General features: G+C 40.4%; 1 protein-coding gene across 3 annotated transcripts in view; it reads right to left on the bottom strand.

Moving 5' to 3' along the window:
- Window positions 1-253: 253 nt before the first annotated feature.
- The window catches only part of MICU2 (mitochondrial calcium uptake 2), a 115588-nt gene continuing 93662 nt past the window's right edge, over window positions 254-22179 (bottom strand). Inside the window, exons 7-12 of one of the 3 annotated variants that reach the window (XM_081083536.1) lie at window positions 17829-17891; window positions 15616-15713; window positions 8884-9055; window positions 4795-4903; window positions 3735-3892; window positions 254-905 (exon numbers count right to left, since the gene is read on the bottom strand). In XM_081083536.1, the coding sequence (XP_080939662.1) occupies window positions 801-905; window positions 3735-3892; window positions 4795-4903; window positions 8884-9055; window positions 15616-15713; window positions 17829-17891 (705 nt within the window). In that variant the 3' untranslated portion in view covers window positions 254-800. The remainder of the gene's footprint in view (window positions 906-3734; window positions 3893-4794; window positions 4904-8883; window positions 9056-15615; window positions 15714-17828; window positions 17892-22179) is intronic. The other 2 variants (XM_081083537.1, XM_081083538.1) reach the window with 2 other exon arrangements.

Raw genomic sequence — 22179 nt, 5'->3', positions numbered from 1 at the left:
AATCCCCAGTGTGGGGCATGCAGAAGGCAGCCAATCAATGATTCTCTCTAATCATTGATGTTTCTTTCTCTCTCCCCCTATCCCTTCCTCTCTGAAATAAATAAAAATATATATAAAAAAAGAGTCTCCCAATTACTCTAGTTTTTAAGAATATAAACTAATGAGGCTGGCAAAGGACTAGAGTATTCACATTTAAAACAAGGTGGTTTTCGAACAACACATGTAAAATAAAACACATCTTAGTAATTTTTTTATCTTTGTAAATACTTTATTCTGTTTCCAGGTCCAATACTGAAATTCACAGATTATTTTAAAGTCAACTAATATATAGCTAATTGAAGTAAAATGTACAAGAAGTTTATGTGATATAGGATACACATGAAGAAAACCTGATTTGTTAACTTAATTTGCTCTACTAGGAACATCGGGGCTTGCAGAATTGATACTGGCCTTGTATATCAATTACTTGTTCCTGTAAATTCTTGTTGACCCTTCCAGAGGGCATGTGCTACTGTGTCTAAGAAATCAGTAAATAACTAGGCTTTCCATTTTATCAAAGTACAAAGCATTACTTCAATCCTACGCCTTTCTTACTGAGTCCTATATCTGTTTTCTTAGAAGTATGCTTTCTTTTTACAAAGTTTGTTAATGAGATCTTAAGAAATTACTGAATCATAAGCAAAAAAAAGTGTCTTTATATTACAAAGGAAATCAATGAAGACTTAAAAAGATAAACATCTGGTATTTAAAAAAAAATCCAAATTCTGACATTCACAGCAAAATTCCCACATGATCTTTTCCTAAAAAAGACCTTTTCCAGCTTGTTTCCAAACTTCTTTTACTCCTTTAATGCTTTCTTTTTTCACACATTTCCAGTATTCCTGAACACTTAGTTGTTGTGGTACCTGTTAACCAAAAGTAAAAATTAAGGGGTCATTCTCTTTAAGGTTAAACATGATTTCAGGTATGTACTGTTACTATTTATCTCCCATACTCCTTCGAAATCAATTTGAGGTGGATTATGTTCTAAAAAGTGATTGCAACAGAACTGTAGAATTGATACTGGCCTTACAATAAGGATAAAAATAAAAGTGAATGTGTTGCAAGAATATCCACAGGAGCCCTAGCCAGTTGCTCAATGGTTAGAGTGTCGGCCTGAGGCCTGAAGGGTCTTGGGTTTAATTCTGGTCATATATCTTGGTTGCAGGCTTGATCCCTGGCCCTGGTTGGGGCATGTGCAGGAGGCAACCAATTGATATGTCTCTCTCACATTGATGTATCTGTCTGTTTCTCTTCCTTCCATTCTATCTAAAATCAATGGGAAAAATATCCTCCAGTGAGGATTAACAAAAGAAGAAAAAAAAAGAAAAAAAAAAGAATGTCCACAGGATAACCAAAGAATGGAGAGATTTCTCCCTCATAAGAAAGGGAAAACTTTGATCTTTAAATTTTTTATTTTTAATATATTGGTTTAAAAATGTAATTATTTAATGTTTTTCTTTTATAACATTTCCCCTCTCCTGGTGTATTTTATTTAGCTATGTAAAATAAAGTAAGCCTAAAATTTTGGTTTAACCTTGGCTAAAATTAAAAAGAAACTATAGGTCACAATATATTTGATGAGAAGCCTTAAGAAGAAATAATATAATTCATCTTAAGTGTTTTGTGAATTAAAAGTACTGTGTGGTTGCTGTGGCTGGAGCATCGGCCCACGGACCAAAAGGTCACGGGTTTGATTCCTGGTCAAGAACATGTACCTCAGTTGCAGGTTCCGGCCCGTGGGGGAGGTGACCCAATTGATGTGCCTCTCTTACGTTGATGTCTCTCTCTCTCTCTCTCTCTCTCTCTCTCTCTCTCTCTCTCCCTTCCACTCTCTAGAAATCAATGGAAAAAATATATCCTTAGGTGAGGATAAAAAGAACAAGTACTATGTGGTTATTATTTCCTTTCAACTAAACAAGAAAGTGAAAGTTGGACAACACTGGGAGCACAGGAGCATAGCACTACTGGAAATCCGTCAAATGGAAGCAAAAGTCTACTTTAGGTTATGCATGTTTTTTTTCCTATCATTGATTTACAGCTCTTCTCTTTTAAAAAAATATTTTAATTGATTTTAGAGAGGAAGAAAAAGATAGAAACATCAATGATGAGAGAGAATCACTGATTGGCTGCCTCCTGCACACCCTCTACTGGGGATCAAGCCGGTAACCTGGGCATGTGCCCTGACTGGGAATCGAACTGTAACCTCCTGGTTCATAGGTCAATGCTCAACCACTGAGCCATGCTGGCCAGGCTTACAGCTCTTCTCTTCAATGTTTTTTGAGAAATGATAGAGACTCCTAGATATATTAAATTGTTAACTGAAAAGGTTGGTTTAATCTCGAGGAATATGGTTATTAACTATGAGATACTGGATGACTACAAAGCTTGTAAGACATGTTTGTTAACTGAAATCCTATTTCTTAATTTTCCATAAGTAATATTTGTGGCAGGAAATGAATGTGATTTTCTAAATTGTAAATAGTTTTTTTTCTCCCCCCCCCTTTATTGAGTAAGATATTACAAATGTGTCCTTATCCCCCCAATGTCCCCTCATCCCCTCAATCTTGCCCTCACCCTTACCCCCTGTTGTCCACATCCATCACTTATGCTTATATGCATGCATACAAGTCCTTTGGTTGATCTTTCCCCCTCACCCCCACCCTCCCCTGCTTTCCCTCTGAGTTTTGCACATCTGATCGGTGCTTTTCTGTCTCTAACATCTGTTTTTGTTCATCGGTTTACGTTGTTCATTATAATCCACAAATGAGTGAGAGCATGTGATATTTTTCTCTGACTGACTTATTTCACTTAGCATAATGCTCTCTGGCTCCATCCATGCTGTTGCAAATGGTAGGAGTGCCTTCCTTTTTACAGTTGCATAGTATTCCATTGTGTAGATGTGCCAAAGTTTTTTAATCCATTCATCTGCTGATGGGCACTTAGGCTGATTCCAAATCTTAGCTATTGTAAATTGTGCTGCTATGAACATAAGGATGCATATATCCTTTCTGATTGATGTTTCTGGTTTCTTGGGATATATTCCTAGAAGTGGGATCACTGGGTCAATAGGTTGTTTTTTGTGAACCCAACATATTTTCTCTCTCTCATCCTCTCTTCTGGCCTAACTGCCTACTTACCATGTGGTCCTCTTTGGACCTGGGTTTTCAACCTGCACGCTGCCTTTCTAAGGGGTTTTAGCAGATTCTTATCTATATTTAATTTTGGGTTTGATCTGTCCCAGTTATAGACCAATATGTGAATTTGAGTGAATAATGATATAATTAGCTAACATCTACTACAAGTGTCTCAGCCACTATACTAAGTATTTTACACTTAATTCTTATAGTAATTCTTTCTGGTAAATTCTATTAGTTTCCTCATTGTACAAATGAGGACTTTGAGGCTCAGAAATATTAAGTGGTTTTGTAAGATTTGGCAGTTAACAGGTGATAGAGATGAGATTTGAATCTAGGTGTGTCTAACTGCAAAGCCTGAAGTAAATTCTAGGCTATGATTTCTGAATAGTGGTTTCTGATTAGATTCAGATTTTTTAAAAAGGCAAAAAATAAAAAACATTAAATCCCATTTGGAGAAGTTATCTCTTTATAAATGATGAAAACTCTACTAGAGATTATACATTTCCTCAAATTCTACGTTTAACATCATCCATTTAAAAACTCAAAATCTGTTACCCATAAACCTCGGTGCATCCTGTTTTTTAACACTCCAAGAAACTCTCCATGACTAAGACATTCATCACCATCCAAATCGAAGATCTTGAAGACAGTGTCCAAAATATTGTTTGAGAGCTCCTGTCCTGTAGCTACTTTCACAGCTCTCTTAAACTCTGCTAAAAAAAACAAACATAAAATGACTCATTTACCATGTGAAACAGTGTAAGTAAAATTAATCTAACTTTTCATATTAAAAAAGTATTTTTATTGATTTCAGGGAGGAAGGGAAAGGGAGAGAGAGAGAAACATCAATGAGGAGAGAGAATTATTGATTGGCTGCCTCCTGCATGTCCCTTACTGGGGAATGAGCCCACAACCTGGGCATATGCCCTCGACCACAATCAAACCTGGGACCCTTCGGTCCACAGGCTGACACTCTATCCACTGAGCCAAACCAGCTAGGACTAATTTTTCATAATTTGAGAAGTAAAAATAATCTAAATATTTTCTATATGGGAAGTAAATAAAAAACAAAAATAAGCCCTGCTGGTGTGGCTCAGTGGCTGAGCATTGACATATGAACCAGGAGGTTACAGTTAGATTCCCAGCCAGGGCACATGCCCGGGTTTCGGGCTCGACCCGTGTAGTAGGGTACGTGCAGGAGACAGCCGATCAATGATTCTTTCTCATCATTGATATTTCTCTCTCTATCCCCCTCTCACTTCCTCTCTGAAATCAATAAAAATACGTTTAAAACAACAAAAACAAAAAATAGACATCAAGAATTCATTCAATTATTTATTATTTATTCAAATAATAAATTTGGCTGAGAAGTGCCATGAAAGTAACTGTAAGATAAGCGGCTGTTTTAATTTAACCAATGTTTTCAAACACAAGTAATTTAAACATTTCCCCTTCTCAGGGAAAAAATAAGAAAGTAAAAGAAAATAGAGTATTAAATTCAGATTAACCACAATGAATTAAGTAAAAGGCCAATCGACTGCTTTTATTGTAACTGACTCCTTGGTTGATAACTTGTTGAAAAAATGATAAAAATTAAATGATTCATATAACTTACCTAGTCTGACAGGGCGATGAGCTAAATTAAACATCTGCATGGCAATAGAGAAGTCTTCCAAGTGGGTTGTAAAATGACAAAATGATTTGAACTCATCCAAACTAATGCTCTAATAAAACAAAAGGGAGTTTTTATTACAATTTTATAATTGCATTATAAAACTGAACAAAGTGTGAGTCCTCTTTTCTATCATAAAGCTTATGAACTTCTATCTTCCTAAGCAAGTCTATTAAAAAGTTTGAGACGCAGAATAACAAAATTATAGATTTTAGAGATGAGGAGGAACCCCAAAAAGATTGGCAGGAAACTGGGTATGATTGTGCAGACTATACGCTGTTGTGAACGGGCTGCCTGAAGTTGTGCAGTGTAAGACTTGAGGCGGGGGGGGGGGGGGGGGGGTTCCTGTGTTATGGACTGAGTCTGTCTCTTAAATATTCCTGTGTTGAATAATCCCCAATGTGACTATATTTGGAGAGGGGAAGTCATAAGACTGGGGCCGTAATCTGACATGCCTATTAATGTCCTGATGAGAGATAACAGAGTGCTCTCATCCTGTGTGTGGGGAGGAGGAAGATCTCCCCAGACACCAACCCTGCTGGCAACCTTGATCTTGGACGTACAGGCTCCAAACTTGTGAGAAAATAAGTTTGTGCTTTAAGCCACCCAGTCTGTGGTATTCTGTTATGGCAGCCTGAGGAGACTAATACATCCTGTTAAGTGGCCCACCTCATAAATTTTCTGCTTAGTTTTGTCAGTGGACGTACCACTGGGTTTTGGAGTAGATGGACCTATGTCAAAATTTCTGATCTGCCATTTATTATGGCATTATATATTATAATAGGGTGAAATGTCAGATCATTCAAAGTTCTTGATTTTTTTAAAGACTCCATTATAAATTAAAGACATTGGTCTATTATTGTGATGCCAATATTGCTCATTTTGTTTATTTTTATTATAACTTTTGTGGGGGGGAAATGAGGGGAGTCAGCAGATTTTTAATTTTTAGGTAATTAATAATTTTTCCTTTAAAAAAAAAATTCTGTTGTTAGTGGCACATGTAGGGCAGCTTGATTGCTCTATGTGGGGAACTGACATCAAGAGATTTCAGAAGTATGATTTTTTGGTACCTGGGCAGCTAAGTGATCATTAGTCCTGGCACCTGCCAACCCCCCCCCCCCCCAGGCCCCCCCGCCCCCCGCTAAAAGCTTCTGGGTTGTTTAGAAAGATAGGTATACCCCACTTTAAGATGACTGTTTTCAAATTTTCTTCTATTTTTACTCAGTTTCTTTTTACTCTTTAACATTTAATTCTTTGATCCATCTGGAATTTATTTGAGAGTAATGAGTGAGATAGAGACTTACCTTTAATTCTCTCTCAGATGGCCAGTGGATGTCCTAATGTCATTTATTAATAATTCTTTTACTCAAGCAATTTGTAATATAAGTTTACATATACTAAATTTCCATGTGTATTTGGGTCTATCTATAACTCTGGACTTTATATTCTGTTCAACTGATATGTCTGTCAAATTCATTGTAACTGTTTTAGTTACCAATGGTTGATGATATATTTTAATATCTTGGCATTATTAAAAAAAAAGACTATTTTTTAAAGAGTGGGTTTAGGTTGACAGCAAAATTGAGGAGAAGGTACAGAGACTTCCCTTATCCCCCCTGGCCTCTTCAGCATTCTTTTCATATAAACTCTATTATGGCATTTTTATCGAAACCCATAGTGTTCAGCAGTGGCTGGTTCTCTTGTAATTCCTGCACATAAGAAGGATCACACTTCTGTGCCTTCTTGCAGTTAGATCAGGTCATGTGTGACCAGTCTGGCCAGCAGCCAAGGGTCATCATGTTTCTAGGACAAAACATTTAATTATCAGAAAAGGACTCACTTCTTTCTTTTCTTACTCCAGCCTCTGAGAAGTGGTTTTTTTTTTGTGTGTGTGTGTTTTTTTTCCACATGGTGGAACACCAAGATGACAGAGCCTCGAAAAGTCTGAGTTCCTGAGCACCTTGTGGGTGACCTCCCACCTCTCATGATGGAAATGTGGTATAGTCGGAAAATAAACCTTTCTTGTGTCAGCCACAGAGATTTCAGGGTTAGTTTGTAATTGTAGCAAACAGGGACTGTTCTGACCATCCCACTTATAGACTAATTTAAGGGAGAACTGCATTTATAATGCCACGACTTTCTATGCAATCACAGGGAATGTCTCTATAATTAGGTTAAATTTTCTTTCACATCCATCAAAAATTTAAAGTTTTCACATATTTCTAGTGAATTAATTTTTTCCATTTTGAGAGTATGTTTATTAAAGCTGGGGTGAGTGAAACACGGAAGGGCTTAGGATAGAAGAAGCAACAGATTGCCTAGGCGGGGTTGCTTTAGCTCACTGGAGAGCCAGAGAAAAAGGGACTTTGAGGACAGGTTTAGGGGGTTAGCCTGGGAGGAGCTGCCACTGCCCACTGCTCCCCAGGTTGCAAGTCTCTTGGGGTCCCTTAGAGTTTAGGAGATGCATGCCTGTGGGGGAAGAAAAGAGGGAAGGGAAAGGCACAGGTGTGCTCCCAGGAGGGAGAGTGGGTGCTGGGGCATCACGTTTTAAGGGTTTTTAAAGGCTGGGACTTTAGGGGATGTCTTGGGGGAGGATCTCAATATAATTTTTATCAGCTTTTTGCTGATGCACCAAAAGTAGACTTATTCCCTAACTTCATCTGTCCTTGGGTATGGCTGGCAAATGGCACTAATTGGATTTCTCCTTTCTATCTTTCTGAGCACAGTGATTTAAGCTATTTGCCCTCTGATTGGGGAGAAGTGTAACCCATTTTCTCTTTAACAAAATATTTTTAATATATATTTAAATGTTTTTATTTTTAATTTATTTTTATTATTTATTATTATTTAAAAATATTTTTATTGATTTCAGAGAGGAGGAGAGAGGGAAATAAAGAAACATTAATGATGAGGGAAAATTATTGATCGGCTGCCTCCTGCACGCCCTATACTGGGGACTGAGCCTGAAACCCGGGTATGTGTCCTGATCAGGAATTGAGCCATGACCTCCAGGTTCATGGGTCGATGCTCAACCACTGAGTCACACTGGCCAGGCTAAAAAATTTTTTAATAATTTGATTTTTAGAGAAAGAGGACGGGATGGCGGAGGGAGAGAAACTTCGATGTCAAAGTGGCTACCTCCTGCAAGCCCCCAACTGGAGATTGAGCTCACAGCCCAGACATATGCCCTGACTGGGAATTGAACCAGCAACCTTTTGGTTCTTGGGCTGTTTGACTATCTGTATCGGTTTCCCGATTCCACTTGTCCTGGCTCACTAGCCTCTCATTCTCCCCTTAGAGACTTCCATCCCTGAAATCTTTTAGGGGTGATGAGGGAGGATGGTTGGTCTTCAGTAGCTAGTTAATTTATAATTGTTATATATTTCAATTGCAATTATAAATGGAATCTTGATATTTTATTATCTTTTTCCTCACTATAAAATTAGCTTTAAAATTACATATAAATACATGTCCTTTTCAAAATAATTTTTCAGAACAATATAGTAAAAACAATACATAAAATAAAAATCCCTTGAAATTTCACTGTACATTAATCATTATTAATAGTTTGGCAATCATCATTTCATGCATTTCACATACACACACATATCTACTACATTTTCTGATCTGGTATTTTTACAAAGGACAGCTACTTCTGATATACAGGGTGGGGCAAAAGTAGGTTTACAGTTGTTTGAATGGAAAATAATACAATAATTACTCTTTTATCTTGTTAATTTGTACTGGCCACGATATCCAGAACAAGAGAAAGTGACAGCAGTGATAGTGGACATTCCTGTCTTATTCCTGACTTTACTGAAAATGCCAAACTCATGGCTGCTACACTGATACTTAGTCAATAGTTCCTTAATAAGAAAATAGTATGTGGAGAACATTCTCAACTTGATTTTATACTTAAATACTAGAGAGCAGCTCAGTCTTGGTTAATTTGGAAGTCACTTTAATTAATTATATAAATGTCTAACTTATTATTTTATATTCATCTCAAGCATAACAAAAAGGCATACCAACCTCTCCTGCGGACAACTTCTCTCTCACGTTTTTCCAATAAATGTCTTTATTTTCAGTGTTAGTGAAAAAAAGGAGCCACTCTGCAAAGTCTTCTTTCCTCATGAAACTCAAACCTTTAGAGAACTGCAGGAATTCCATTTCTTGGACCTCCGTCTGTAGATTCTCCATAAACCTAAATGTTAAAGTACAGAACTGACAGAAGTGGCCAGTGCTTTCAACTATAACACCATTAGAGAGAATGCAGCACCTTCATGAGTTGCATGAAGCACAGTCAAGGACTGTGGCAGTGGATCAGCTAGGTAAGTCCAACACCTGCTTCAATATGACTCCCCATAGTTGGTTTGTTTGCACACATTCTACTTGGCAACCTACATTCTGACAAACTTAAAGACTTAAAAAAGTAGAAAACAGTATTTTTCCAATATGGAAAAATTGCCAATAATCAGAGAGACTTAAAATTCAGTTGGGATACTGTTTTTAGAATCATAATAATAATTAATGGTTCCTCATAGTTTTCAGATACCAAATTTGATCAATATAATCAATGAATGGCTTTGCATCAAAGCTTAGATTTACCAAAAAATATTTATAACCTTTGGACAAGAACATATGTTTATGTGACTCAACATTCTTTTTTAAAAATTTTTATAAAAATAGATGACACTTTGATCAAACTGTCATCAACTGCTTCCTAAGAAATGTACAAATTGAAAGAATGGGAATACACGGGATGAAAGAGACAGTCCAGTACAGAGGAAAGAAAGCTGCCACTTATCCCCCAAACCTTAGAAGCATGAGGAGGAGTTTGATTTTATGCTTCTATCTGTGACAAGTGAAAGTTTAAATGTATTTGATGCACATATTTATTAGTGCTATGTTTCTTTTTGGGTCAGCAGAATTTTATCCAAAACTTGAAGCATTTCAGGTTTGGACTGATGGATCAACAAAATCTACTGATATGCTTCATCCTTTGTTTCACTATATTGTATACTCTGATAACATTCAATGTTTTTCTTATCAGGATTGTTAAAAGAATGCTTTACTTGCAAATAACTGTACAAAGAATTAGAAAATAGGGTATAAGAACTTGAATAACTAGTTCCTTTCCTTTTTTTCTTCAGGCTTTATCTGAGGCTGAAATATTATAAACTTAATTGCTGTTAAACTGTATATTGTTCTGGTTTAAGCCACTTCATTTTAATTAATTATGCTACTTTTGAAGAACATAATTTTTTTAAAAAATGTTTTTATTAATTTGAGAGAGAGAGGAAGGGAGAGGGAAAAAGAAACATCGACGTGAGAGAGAAACACTCATTGGTTGCCTCCCGCATGCACCCCTACCAGGGACCAAACCCGCAACCTGGGCATGTGCCCTGACCAGGAATCGAACCAGTGACCTTTCAGTGCACAGGACAACGCTCAATCAACTGAGCCACCCTGGCCAGGGCAAATGTAAAAATGTTTTATAGTAATACTCTTTCTAAGTCTAAAATTACGTATTTTGCTATGACATAAAATCTGCAACACTATACATAAATATATGAATTGAGGAATTAATAATACATAAGGCCACCAGATGCATTCTGAAAACATTTAAATAGTTTATCAATCAGTGAACTAATTGGAAACTCGGGGAAAATTCTGCTTTTCCTTAGCTGAGTGCTTAGGCCCTGGTGTGCTGGAGTTGGCTTGCCGCAGCTGCGAGTGTACTGTGCAGGTGTTGTCCATGCCAATTGTTGGGTCCAAGCCCCATGCTAGGGACTGGACCTCCGTGGACACCGGGAACTGGAAGACATTAGTAGCTGCAGGCATATAGGAGAGACTTTATTGCAGACCAAGCAGCCATTTACACACAGGATGGCCATTGCAAACACAGCAGCCAGTCCTTGCTAACACAGCAGCAAACACAGGAGCCCTACAGAGCAGTTCTTGCTAACAAAGCCATCACACTTCACATCTGGCAGCTTGAGATGGGCTTGCTGGAGTATTCACACTATTAACTTTAAGTGTTACCAATCAAGGCTGTTCTCCCTTTTAAGACCAACCTGGGTGTGAATATCTCCTCTTCAGTTTCTAAGGTACATGAACCTAAACCAAGTCCCTTTATCTCATTGAGTCTCAGTTATAAAAGCGAAGACTACCTCTCCCAAGTTTAAGGAGAGGTGAAACAATACATGTAAAACACTTAGACAATCAACTCTTTATTGCTTCAGCCACTGTCTTGCCCACATCCTCTGCTCCCTTGAGATTTGCCAGCCTTCTTCAAGTGTAGCTTGAAGAAAACTATACAATAGCTGCACATAATGGTAGCAACATAAATTCACAGTCTACGCCTTTATTTCTGGAATACTGTTTGGTTAAACTTGACATTAGTATCTTTCTAAAAAGTATATGTTTTTATTGATTTCAGAGAGGGAGGGAAAGGGAGAGAGATAGAAGCATCAATGATGAGAGAGAATCATTGATTGGATGCCTCTTGCAAGCCCCCTACTGGGGATTAAGCCCAAAACCTGAGCATATGCCCTGACCTGGAATCAAACTGTGATCTCTTGGTTCACAGGTTGACAATCACTGAACCACACTGGCTGGGCAACATTAGTATCTTTTGCTCTATATACTATTTATTGCTCTATAACCTTGGGTTTCTTGACAAGTTTAATTACAACACTAGCCTACTTTCAGAAGGTTTTATAAGGATTAGGGGTCCTGCATAAAATTCATACACATTCTCATTATTTTGCCTTAAATAACTAATAAACCTATTGAATTTCCAAATAAAAAAAATAACAAAATTAAAAAAAAAAATCAGCCATCTACGATGAAAAACAAAAGTTGTGTCCAGTTTTCTAACTTAAAACAAGAACAGCCCTTCCCCTTGAAATTTAAGCATTCAATCCCTGGGGGAAAAGACTCTGAGAAAATAACATTTTTATTTTAGTTTTGATTTTTTTTTACATGCTGAATTGAGACACCTTTTGGGAAAGAGATGGAGCATACTCCATGTGGAAGAAAATATGTGAGAAAGAGAGAGCTGAGGAAATGCAAACAGAAAGAAGCCAGGGACAGCTGAGAAGAAGCCCTCAGGAGATATCTGGCAGCTGGGCAATAAGCTGCTAGACTAGCCTTTGAAAATCATTTGAGCCCTGACTGGTTTGCCTCAGTGGATGGAGCGTTGCTCCACAGACTGAAGGATCCTGGGTTTGATTCTGGTCAAGAGCATGTGCCTTGGTTGCAGTTTCGATTCCCAGTAGGGGGTGTGCAGAAGGCAGCTGATCGATGTTTCTCTCTCATCAATGTTGGTATCTCTCTATCCCTCTCCCTTCCTCTCTGTAAAAAAAAATCAATAAAAATCTCTCTATATAAAAGTCTAAGCAACTGTTATGACCAAATGACTGGTCGCTATGATACACATTGACCACCAGGGGGCAGACGCTCAATGCAGGAGCTGCCCCCGGTGGTCACTGTACTCCCACAGCCAACCTCCCGCTGTCTTTCCCCTCCGGCCGGCAGGCCCCGATCGTCTGATTGGGGTTGGGCCCCGGGCTGGGATGAGGAATCGGGGAAGGGTGGCGGTGGACGCGGCCCCTTTCCCAGGAGGGCTGAGGGCCGGCTCCCCACTTGGGGTCTGTGGCCAAGCGCCCATGCCTTGTTTCTCCCCCTGGCCAGCAGGCCCCGATCGGCCCGCCACCCGCCTGCTGTGGTGGTGGTGCAACAGTGAGGGAAGGAGAAGGGGGGGAGGCAGGGAACCACGTGGTGACGGGGTGCCAGTGTCCATTCCTCCTGTACCTGGCCTGGTGACCATCACCTCCTCTCCCGACCCTGCCGGGGTGGGTGGTGGTGGACGTGGCCACTTTCCCAGAGGGGCTGAGGGCCAGCTCCCTCCTTGGGGCTGGTGGTCAACCGTCTGTGTTCTGTTTCTCCCCCCGGCCGGCAGGCCCCAATCGGCCTGGCCCTGATCGCTGGCCAGGCCTAAGGACCCCACCCATGCACTATTTTCGTGCACCAGGCCTCTAGAATATATATAAAAAAAGAAAGAAAATCATTTGAGTTGACATGAGTTCAGCACATATTCTGAGTGCCGACTGTTTTATGTTCTGTGTACTTCAGATACACTGCCTCATCTAATTATCAGATCCACCTCAGACTTCATGTAGGGAAAGAATACTAATGTGAATGAAAGGGGAAAGAATTGAAGATTAGGAAGGAAAATATTTGCGTAAATTAGAGATTGCCTCTTTTCTGTTATTAGATTATAAAATTACTAGAGGCCCGGTGCACAAAAATTTGTGCACTCAGGGGGGAACGGGGGTCCCTCAGCCCGGCTTGTGCCCTCTCGCAGTCTGGGACCCCTCGGGAGATAATGACCTGCTGGCTTAGGCCTGCTCCCGGGTGGCAGAGGGCAGGCCCAATCCCTAGGTGCAGCCCCTGGTCGGGCTCAGAGCAGGGCCGATTGGGGAGTTGGGGCGCCGCCCCGTCATGCTCAGAGCAGGGCGGATCGGGAGGTTGCGATGCCACCCTCAGTCACGCTCAGGGTAGGGCCGATTGGAAGGTTGGGGCACCGCCCCCTGTCACACTCAAGACAAGGTCGATGGGGAGGTTGCGGCGCCACCCCCTGTCACGCACAGAGCAGGGCCAATCAGGGGGTTGGGGCTCCATACCCTATCACGCACAGAGCAGGGCCAATCAGGGGGTTGGGGCGCTGCCCCCTGTCATGCACAGAGCAGGGCCCATTAGGGGGGTTGGGGCTCCGTACCCTGTCACGCACAGAGCAGGGCCCATCAGGGGGTTGGGGAGCTCCCCCCGTCACGAACAGAGCAGGGCCGATCAGGGGGTTGGGGCACCACCACTGTCACACTCAGGGCAGGGCCGATAGGGGGGTTATGGCTCTACCCCGTCACACACAGAACAGGGCCCGTGGGGGGGGGTGGGTGGGTTGGGCGCCGCACCCTGTCACACACAGAGCCGCAGGGCGATCAGGGGGTTGGGGAACTCCCCCCTATCAGGCACAGAGCAGGGCTGATCAGGGGGTTGGGGTGCCTTCCCCTGTCATGAACAGAGCAGGGTGGATAGGGAGGTTGTGGCCCTACCCTGTCACACACAGAGCCACAGGGCGATCAGGGGGTTTGGGCGCCGCCTCCTGTCACACTGATCCCGGTGCTGGGAGGCCTCTCAGCTCTGCTGATCCCGGTGCTGGGAGGCCTCGCAGCTCCGCTGATCCCGGTGCTGGGAGGCATATTACCCTTTTACTATATAGGATAGAGGCCTGGTGCACGGGTGGGGGCCGGCTGGTTTGCCCTGAAGGGTGTCCTGGATCAGGGTGGGGTCCCCACTGGGGTGCCTGGCCAGCCTGGGTGAGGGGATGATGGCTGTTTGCAGCTGGTCACACACACTTCAGGGTGGGGGTCCCCACTGGGGTGCCTGGCCAGCCTGGGTGAGGGGCTGAGGGCTGTTTTCAGGCTGGCGGGTGACTGAAGCTCCTAACTGCTCCTTTTTTTCTTTTTCTTTTTTTATTCTGGGCCAGCAGGTATCTGGTTTGTTTGTGTTCTATAATTGAAACACTGTATCAACTCCAGCTCTGAGATCCCGGCTTGTCGAAAGCAGGTTTCTGGAGTTTTGTTTAGCTTCTATATTTGTAACTATGTTTCAAACTGCCAGCTCAGAGGCCGGCAAGGCAGGCGGGGAACGTTGGTTTCCTCTGTCACTGAAGCAAGCAAGCCTCATGTTAGTTTCAAGCTGCCTGGCTGCCGGCCGCCATCTTGGCTGGCAGTTAATTTGCATATCGCCCTGATTAGCCAATGGGAAGGGTAGCGGACGTACGCTAATTACCATGTTTCTCTTTTATTAGATAGGATTAGAATTTACTAGGGGCCCGGTGCACAAATTTCTGCACAAGGGGGGTGGTCTGCGCCCACCTGCACCCTCTCGCAGTCTGGGAGCCCTTGAGGGATGTCTGACCGATGGCTTAGGCCTGCTCCAGCCAGCAGTCGGACATCCGCCAAAGGCGGGAGAGGCTCCTGCCACCGCCACTGCGCTTGTCAGCCATGGGCCTGGCTCAGTGCTTCTGGCTGAGCGGTGCTCCCCTTGTGGGAGCGCACTGACCGCCAGGGGGTAGCTCCTGCATTGAGCATCTGCCCCTGGTGGTCAACGTGCATCCACCGTTCGGTCTATTTGTATAGTACCTTTTTATTATATAGGATAGTTTACTTTCTTTTTTTAATCCTCACCTGAGGATATTTTTTCCATGGATTTTTAGAAAGAGTGAAAGGGAGGGAGACAGAAACATCAATGTGAGAGACACATTGACTGGTTGTCTCCCGCATGTGTCCAGATGAGGGGAGGGAGGTGATCAAACCTGACCTGAGGTATGTGCCCTTGACTGGAATCAAACCTGGGACCCTTCAGTCCACGGGCTGACGCTCCACCCACTGAGAAAAACTGGCTAGGGCTATAGTTTATTTTTACATTTACTCACAACTCTGTAAAGTAGGCAGGACATGACAAGTATCACCACATAAATTTTTTCAAGACTAAAAGAAGGTACAGTTGACCCTTGAATAATGTGAGATCACTTACACTTAGATTTTTAAAAATATAAGTATATAAATTTTTAAAAATCATGTGTAAGTGGACCCACGCAGTTCAAACTTGCATTTTTTAAGGGTCAACCATACTTAGTTGTTTCTTCACTTATCTATAAAATTTCCCTAAATGAATATAAATATTTGCATTTACCTTCGAAATTCTCTATAATGAAGTTTTCTTTCTCCTCTTTTTCCAAAGAAATGTATCTGAAGGGTTGTGTTAATTTCAGGTTCTTTCACTTTTGGTTCCTATAAAAATGTTACAGTAATTTCAAATATTGTAACCAAAATAGATCCTATAGCCTGGAACTCTCAGCACAATATCCACAAAAGACTCTTGTACCAACCACAACAACAACAACAACAACAAAGGTGGAAAAGAGAAAGGCCATTTTGTCTGTTACTTTGTATAATAATAATAATAATAATCTATAATCATCTTTGCTCACGAAAGAAAAACATAGCCTACAATACTCAAAATACTTAAGGTGGACTTCAGCAGTAAACAAAATTTTAGAAATGTTCATACCTTTTGACCCAGCAATTGAGTTTCTGAGAAGTTGTCCCTAAGATATATTCATATACGTATAAAATGATATAATTACAGACTTATTAACTGTAGCATTATTTGTAATATCAAAAGACTGGATATATTTAAACATCTTTCAAAAGGGAAATGATTACATAAATTGGTACATCAAAGTACTATGGAGCCATAAAAAAGAATGAGATACTCCACTATTTTTAAAAAATATTAAATCTTTATTGTTGAAAGTATTAAATACGTCCTGCTTCGCTTCCCCCCCCCACTCCAGTGTTCAGCTATATTAAGAAAAAAACGGGAGAGTGGGAAACAATGTATATAGTACTAGAGCAGTGATGGTGAACCTATAACACGCGTGTCAGAGGTGACACACGAATTCATTTTTTTGGTTGATTTTTCTTTGTTAAATAGCATTTAAATACATAAAATAAATATCAAAAATATAAATCTTTGCCCTGACTGGTTTGGCTCAGTGGATGGAGCATTGGCCTGTGGACTGAGAGGTCCTGGGTTTGATTCCGGTCAAGGGCATGTGCCTTGGTTGTGGGCACATCTCCAGTAGGAGGTGTGTAGGAGGCAGCTGATCGATGTTTCTCTTTCATCGATGTTTCTAACTCTCTCTCTCACTTCCTCTCTATAAAAAATCAATAAAATATATTAAAAAAATATATGTAAGTCTTTGTTTTACTATGGTTGCAAAGATAAAAAAATTTCTAGCTGGAACCGGTTTGGCTCGGTGGATAGAGCGTCGGACTGCGGACTGAGGGGTCCCAGGTTCGATTCCGGTCGGGGACATGTACCTTGGTTGCGGGCACGTCCCTGGTGGGGAGTGTGCAGGAGGCAGCTGGTCGATGTTTCTAACTCTCTATCTCTCTCCTTTCCTCTCTGTAAAAACTCAATAAAATATATTTAAAAAAAAAAAATTTCTATATGTGACACGGCACCAGAGTTAAGTTAGGGTTTCTCAAAATGCTGACACGCCAAGCTCAAAAGGTTCGCCATCACTGTACTAGAGGCCTGGTGCACAAAATTCGTGCACTGGGGGTGGTGTTGGTCCCTCAGCCCAGCCTGCACCCTCTCCAACCTGGGACCCCTTGGGGGATGTCTGACTGCCTAAACCGGCAGTCGGACATCCCTCTCACAATCCGGGACTGCTGGCTCGGAGCCGCTCGCCTGCCTGCCAGCCTGATCACCCCTACCCACTCCCTTGTTAGCCTGATCGACGCCTAACTGCTCCCCTGTCGGCCTGATTGCCCCCAACTGCCCTCCCCTGCTGGCCTGATCGCCCCCAACTGCCCTCCCCTGCAGGCCTGGTCCCCCCCAACTGCCCTCCCCTACTGGCCTGGTCACCCCTAACTGCCCTCCCCTGCTGGTCTGATTGCCCACAACTGCCCTCCCCTGCCGGCCATCTTTGACCACATGGGGGTGGCTATCTTGTGTGAGGGCATGGTGGTCAATTTGCATATTACCTTTTTATTATATAGGATGCTACTGCTTATATAAAAATGGAAAAAAGATATATAGATATATTTCATTATTTATATGCATAAAATAGCCCTGGAAGAATACATGGTAAACTGACAGAACACATTGCTCAGGGAGAAGTGGTGACTGGGAGAAAAAGTCTACCCTATATACATACTCTTGTGAACCTTATCAAATCTACACCATATGAATGTAGCACATCTACTTAAATATTTAGAAAAAATAAATTACTAATAATTTTTCCAAGCATTTGTGAATACTTATTTGAACAAACAGAATAGAGAAACTAATATAATGCCAATCTGTTCGGAAATGTTTACATTATCTGTACATACCTGGCATTTTGTTTCATTAGTTATTGTCTTCAAGTCATCCTCTTTACTTATGATCTTCTGAAGCTAAAAAGATGGCAAATATGAATTTAGATGTGTGTCTACTGGATTTTTCAAAACAACCTAAAAAACAGATGCCGTGTTTTTGTTATAAAATATATACTAGGTATTTGTTAAATAGTAACTGAAATTCTTTTTATATTATTAACTCCTAATGTTATGTTTTTTTCTCAGATCATGTAAGACTCATGTAAGAATCAGATATGCAAGAATTAACATTATTATTACAATTTGGATCATTTTTTTCTCCCAAAGGACACCAGCTTACTTAATATATACATATTCTAACTACCCTCATTCTTCATGAAAATTTTTATTCATAACTTTCTGTATTATTGATAGTTTATGGAAGCATTTTCAAGTACGTAACTCTTAAAAAGCTACATACAATATATATATGTTGCCCCTTTTCTCTTTATACATTTTAAAGCATTAAAATTATTTAAAGACCTACATTTCTACCAATTATAAATTGGTAACAGTACTGAGACTGAGCACATTAAAAAACCTACCTTTCAGAGTCATTTTTACCAATCCTCATGTGGAAAGCAAATAAAAAGAAAAGTTAAAAAAATTAAATGTAGACAAATTCTCAAACTATGAATTTAAATCAATTAAGAAATAAACCTTCACCCATTTCTTTCTAGGCTATTTTTTAAAAAACTAAATCTTTATTGTTGAAAGTATTACCTATGTCCCATTTTTCTCCCCATTGACCTCTTCTAGCCTGCCCCTGCCCCTGCCCCTGCCCCCCATCCCAGGCCTTCACCACCCTATTGTCTGTGTCCATGGGTTATGCATATATGCATACAAGTTCTTTGGCTGTTATCTTCCCACCCATCCACCTTCCCCTGCCTTCCCTCTGAGATTCCACAGGCTGTTTTATGCTTCTGTATGTCTGGATCTATTTTGTTCATCAGCTTATTTTGTTCATTAGATTGTACATATGAGTGAGATCATATGATACTTGTCTTTCTTTGACTGGCTTATTTTGCTTAGCATAATACTCTCCAGGTCCTTCCATGCTGTCTCAAAGGATAAGAGATGTTCTTTTTACTACAGTATTCTATGGGGTAAATGTACCACTGCATTTTTTTTATCCACTCATCTGCTGATGGGCACTTGGGCTGTTTCCAGATCTTAGCTATTGTAAATGGCGCTGCTATGAACACAGGGGTGCAAACATTCTTTCTGATTGGTGTTTATGGTATCTTAGGATATATTCCCAGAAGCGGAATCATTGGGTCAACTTGCAATTCCATTTTTAAATTCTTTAGGAAACTCCATACTGTTTTCCATAATGGCTGCACCAGTCTACATTCCCACCATCTGTGTACTAGGGTTTCCTTCTCTCCACATCCTCACTAGCACTTGTCATTTGTTTTGTTGATTTGTTGATGGTAGCCATTCTGAAAGGGTGAGGTGATAACTCATTGTCATTTTAATTTGCATCTCTCTGATGATCAGTGACTTTGAGCATTTTTTCATATGTCTCTTGGCTGTCTGTATGTCCGCTTTGGAGAAGTGTCTATTTAGGTCCTTTGCCCATTTTGAAATTGGATTGGTTGTCTTCCTTTTGTTAAGTTGTATGAGTTTCTTATATATTTTAGATATTAACCCTTCATTAAATGTATCATTGCCAAATACCAGTATGTTCTCTCATACAGCGGGCTCCTTTTTCATTTTGCTAATGGTTTCTTTAGCTGTGCAGAAGCTTTTTATTTTGATGTAGTCCCATTTGTTTATTTTCTCCTTAGTTTCCTCTGCCCTAGGAGATGTATCCGTAAACATACTGCCATGAAAGATGTCCGAGATTTTGCTGCCTATGGTTTCTTCTAGGACTTTTATGGTATCCCAACTTACATGGAAGTTTTTTATCCATTTTGAGTTTATTCTTGTTCATGGTGTAAGTTGGTGGTCTAGTTTCATTTTTTTGCATGTATATGTCCAATTTTCCAACACCACTTACTGAAGAGACTGTCTTGATTCCACTGTGTGTTCTTGCCTCCTTTGTCAAATATTAATTGAGTGTAATGGCTTGGGTCGATTTCTGGGTTCTCTGTTCTGTTCCATTGGTCTATATGTCTGCTCTTGTGCCAGTACCAGGAAGTTTTGATTATGGTGGCTTGGTAGTATAACATTATATCTGGTATTGTGATCCCTCCAACTTTGTTCTTCTTAGGATTGCTGTGGCTATTGTGGGTCTTTTTTTGGTTCCACATAACTTTTTGGAATATTTGTTCTAGATCTGTTTTAATAGAAATTGCATTGAATATGTAGATTGTTTTTGGCAGTATGGACATTTTAATGATGTTGATTCTACCAATCCATGAACACAGTATATTATTCCACTTGTTTATATCTTCCTCTATCTCTTCTTTCAATGTCCTGTAGTTTTCTGAGTACAAGTCTTTTTACCTCCTTGGTTAAGCTTATTCCTAAGTAACTTAATTTTTTTGTTGCAATGGTAAATGGATTGTTTTTTTAATTTATCTTTTTGAAAATTCATTATTGGTGTATAAAAATGCCATCAAGAGCAGCTGGTGTGGTTCAGTGGTTGAGCATCAGCCTCCTATGAACCAGGAGGTTACAGTAGGATTCCCGGTTAGGGTATATGCCTACAATGAGGGCTTGATCCCCAGGGAGGATGTGCAGGAGGCAGCCAAACAATGGTTCTCTCTCACCATTTATGTTTCACTCTCCCTCCCTCTTCCTTCCTCTCTGAAATCAATAGAAATATAAATAAAAAGCCATAGATTCCTGGGTGTTAATTTTGTACCCTGCTACACTGCCAAATTCATTTATTAAATCTAGTAGTTTTTTGGTGGAGTCTTTATAGAGTTTTCTATGTACAATATCATGTCATCTATGAATGAGAGTTTTACTTCCTCCTTTCCAATTTGGCTGCCTTTTATTTCTTCTTCTTGTCTGATCGCTGTGGCTAGGACTTTCCGTACTATGTTGAATAAGAGTGGGGAAAGCGGACATCCTTGTCTTGTTCCTCTTCTTAGGGAAATTGGTTTAGTTTTTGCCCACTGAGTATGATGTTGGTTGTAGGTTTGTCATATATGACCTTTATTATGTTGAAATATGACCTCTCTATTCCCACTTTGCTTAGGGTTTTTATAAAAAATGTGTGTTGGATTTTGTCATATGCTTTCCACGCCTTATCTTTCTTTTTTATTTTTAAATTAAATCTTTATTGTTCAGATTATTAGTTGTTCCTCTTTTTTCCCCCCATAGCTCCCCTCCACCTGGTTCCCACCCCACCCTCTTCCCTTACCCCCTGTTCTCATCCATAGGTGTACAATTTTTGTCCAGTCTCTTCTCACACCCCCCACACCCCTTTCCCCCCGAGAATAGTCAGTCCACTCCCTTTCTATGCCCCTGATTCTATTATATTCACTGGTTTATTCTGTTCATCAGATTATTTATTCACTTGATTTTTAGATTCACTTGTTGATAGATGTGTATTTGTTGTTCATAATTTGTATCTTTACCTTTTTCTTCGTCTTCCTCTTCTTAAAGGATACCTTTCAGCATTTCATATAATACTGGTTTGGTGGTGATGAACTCCTTTAGCTTTTCCTTATCTGTGAAGCTCTTTATCTGACCTTCAATTCTGAATGATAGCTTTGCTGGATAAAGTAATCTTGGTTGCAGGTTCTTGCTATTCATCATTTTGAGTATTTCTTGCCATTCCCTTCTGGCCTGCATAATTTCTGTTGAGAAATCAGCTGACATTCGTATGGGTATTCCCTTGTAGGCAACTGATTTTCTTTCTCTTGCTGCTTTTAAGGTTCTCCCTTTGTCTTTTGCTCTTGGCATTTTAATTATGATGTGTCTTGCTGTGGTCCTTTTAGGATTCCTTTTGTTTGGGGTTCTATGCGCATCCTGGACTTGTACGTCTATTTCTTTCACCAGGTAGGGGAAGTTTTCAGTCATTATTTATTCAAATAGGTTTTCAATATCTTGCTCTCCCTCTTCTTCTTGCACCCTTATAATTTGGATGTTGGTACGCTTGAAGCCGTCCCAGAGGCTCCTTACACTGTCTTCGTATTTTTGGATTCTTTTTTCATTTTGCTTTTCCAGTTGGGTGTTTTTTGCTTCTTCGTATTTCAAATGTTTGACTTGATTCTTGCGATCCTCTAGTCTGCTGTTGGAACTCTGCATAATTTCCTTTATTTCAGTCAGTGTATGCTTAATTTCTAGTTGGTCCTTTTTCATAACCTCAAGGGTCTCACTAAATTTATTGGCGGTCTCACTAGATTTCTTGAGGGTCTCACTAAATTTA

Source organism: Myotis nattereri (assembly GCF_964212035.1).
Source record: "Myotis nattereri genome assembly, chromosome: 2".
NCBI lineage: Eukaryota > Metazoa > Chordata > Mammalia > Chiroptera > Vespertilionidae > Myotis > Myotis nattereri.
This window is presented reverse-complemented; position numbering and strand designations above follow the sequence as displayed.